The 2887-nt window shown below is 31.0% G+C and overlaps 1 protein-coding gene across 1 annotated transcript; it reads left to right on the top strand.

Moving 5' to 3' along the window:
• The first annotated feature begins 847 nt into the window (after positions 1-847).
• LOC144997549 (uncharacterized) lies at positions 848-2084 on the top strand. Its single transcript, XM_078957447.1, has 3 exons — positions 848-1083; positions 1239-1357; positions 1861-2084. Exons 1-3 carry the CDS (start codon positions 914-916, stop codon positions 1878-1880), a joined length of 309 nt encoding a protein of 102 aa, XP_078813573.1. The 5' UTR covers positions 848-913; the 3' UTR covers positions 1881-2084.
• Positions 2085-2887: the final 803 nt, after the last annotated feature.

The raw sequence follows: 2887 nt of genomic DNA, 5'->3' as shown, positions 1-2887 counted from the left end.
TAGACACTAATCCAACATTTATTTCATCACATTGTTGGTTGAGGTTATTCTTTCTAACTTCGAACCCTAAGGTTTACTCTACTAAAGCTTCATATTCCCGGCTCTCTAGACCTAGAAGGGTCCAGATCTATCACACCAAAAAGCTCAAGATAACTCTTCCTCTCACTCTACACACTCAAGCTCGCTAGGGTTCTCACTTATGGGAAAGGTAGTCGCAATTGAAGGCCATAAGTGCCTTTAAATATGGCTCGGGCCCAAAGATTTAGGGTTTCTACCAACAATGTGGACTTGTCGAGTCGCCTCACCGACTCGTTGAGTCCATTCATTAATCTGAGTCATCAGTCGTGACCTTACTCGACGAGTTGAGGCATCAACTCGTCGAGTCTCTCTTCTTAACTCAAAAGAAAAATACTTAAATTATGATACCTGGAAATCCGGATGTTACATTTTGTTTTTTTATTTCATAGATTTCTTCATCAACAAATACTGCTACAATTAAACAAAAACAAATAATTTTGCTAAAACATAATACAATAGGAAGTTTGTTCATATTTAGTCATTGAACTTTTTAGAGGGAAACGAACTTTCGATTTTGTTCACATTTAGTCACTAAACTTTTTTTCGTTATCTATTTGCCACTAAACTATTAAAACTGTTCACATTTTATCTGGCCGGTCATAAGGGTAAAATATGAACAATTTCAATAATTCAATGACAAATAGATAATGAAAAAAAATTTAGTGATTAAATGTGACAAAAGTCTCTTTCAAATCATTATCCCTTTATCAATGTACACGGACAAATGGGCTATTATCCGACCCGATACCATCAACTGTAACAACCAATGTACCAAACCACCAATTGCTCTTGTTTTGAGTCTTTTAACCCAGGGTTTAATTAGGGTTCCATTTTCATGGCGTACTCCAGAGCTGTATCTAGGATCTGCACTCGTCTCCAATCTCTGTCTCCCAAATTCACCACCAAGCGCTCCGTTCCTCTTTCACCTGATTCATCATCTTTCCCCAAGTCAACCTGCAAGCCTCAAGTTTCTTCTTCTTCTTCTTCTCATCGACGAACTTCAAGGTTTGTTATATCGACAATCGGCATTTCTTATAGAAAATTGATTTGATGTACTACCAGGTTTCAATTTCAAACTTTCTATATTATGTAACATTACAATGCAATCAATTCAGTTGGCAATTCCAAATTTGTTCATTACCTTCGCTATCTTGTGTTAGGTTACCACTTGAGTTGAGCGCCTTGATAACAATGATGCCATTGCATAGTGCCATTGCATCAGCTTGCTTAAAATCGGGCTTATTGATAGAGTCTGAAAGCTGGGGATTAGTCCCTCAAGGTTTGTTTTTCGCCTGTATTTATCATCTGATAGTGTTTGACTTTGAATTCTTGACTCAAACTGTAAGCGGATGAATAATCAATTTACTGGCATTAGAAGAGTATTGATTGATTTGAGGTTCAGATGAGAAATAACTCTTAGTCTTTTACCAAATTTTCAACAAATTATTATGCTATCAAATGGATTAAGGTACTTAAATGTGTACTTCTTAATAAAAACAGCTTCAATCCCTTTTATCAAACGGATTAAGGTATTTGTGTGCATCTCTATGAGATGTAGCATTGTTCATTCATCGATTTTCTTATAGAAATTGTACATTAATAATTTTGTGTGATTATTCTAGTGTAAGTTGTTTTGAATGTGGATGACATTTCTATAATGGTAGATTTTCAAAATACAATGTTAAACAAATGAATGAAAGTATGTTGCTATTTCTTGCATTTAACTCTGTGTTTTTATAATCAATTATTTGGGTCTAACGGTTTTCATGGTTGATATTTCAGGCAAGTCAATGCCTTTATGAGACAAGTTTGTGGCTTCTTTGGGTCTGTAGGAGAAGGAAGTTCCTTCTTTTGACATGTAATACAAGATCAATTTTCATAAGTTTTCAAATTTTCTATTTAGTGTTTTTCATCAATTTGAATTGGTTGTTCGTTGTTGTTTGTTTATTGAAAAATAAAACATGAAGTTGTAGAAAGCATCATGTCAAAGTTTCTTGATCTTGTCACATTTTTGTTTTTGAAAACATACATGGAAAATGTAGACACTAAATATTCAAATAGAACCAAAATACACGATATATATATATATATATATATATATATATATATATATATATATATATATATATATATATATATATATATATATATATATATATATATTTTTTTTTGAAAAATAGAAACCATAATTTTTCCCAAAAGAATGTAAACCAAGTTTTAAAGGATTTTGATAAACGGAAAAACTACTGCAATTATTAGGGCAATTTACTAATATTTGAAGTCATGTGTTTTAACAAGAGATACGAAGATAGGAAGAAAGACTAATAAAAAAAACTCAAAAGAGAAGCTTAAATACATATTATACAACGGGAGTTGATTTATGATTTTTTGTAGTATTTACATATAATGGTAAAATACAATTAGTTTGTACTTTTTACTTTTTTATGCATCTTGTATGAAGCAGTAAATTTGTACAACTATGTAGTAATTTTTTAGTCAAATTCCATAAAAAACTAAAACCATTGTAGTTTGATTTTTTTAATAGAAAAATCTTCGAAAAAATCCTAAAATTTTACCGTAATTTATGAAAAAATCTCAAACTAAAATTTGTTTACGAAAAAGCAGGAGTTATAGGTAAAAATTGTGATTTAACTCCTTTTTTCCGGTTTACTAGTTTCATTACTTATATGTTTTCATTAAAGTCTCATTATTTACTATGATTTACGAATAAGTCTCAAACTAGAATTTAGTGATTATTTGATAATTTTTTTCCTATAACATACATTTTATTGGTTTCATTGTTGACATG

This window comes from Lactuca saligna, chromosome 5 (genome assembly GCF_052625555.1).
Source record: "Lactuca saligna cultivar CGN05327 chromosome 5, ASM5262555v1, whole genome shotgun sequence".
NCBI classification, from domain to species: domain Eukaryota; kingdom Viridiplantae; phylum Streptophyta; class Magnoliopsida; order Asterales; family Asteraceae; genus Lactuca; species Lactuca saligna.
This window is presented reverse-complemented; position numbering and strand designations above follow the sequence as displayed.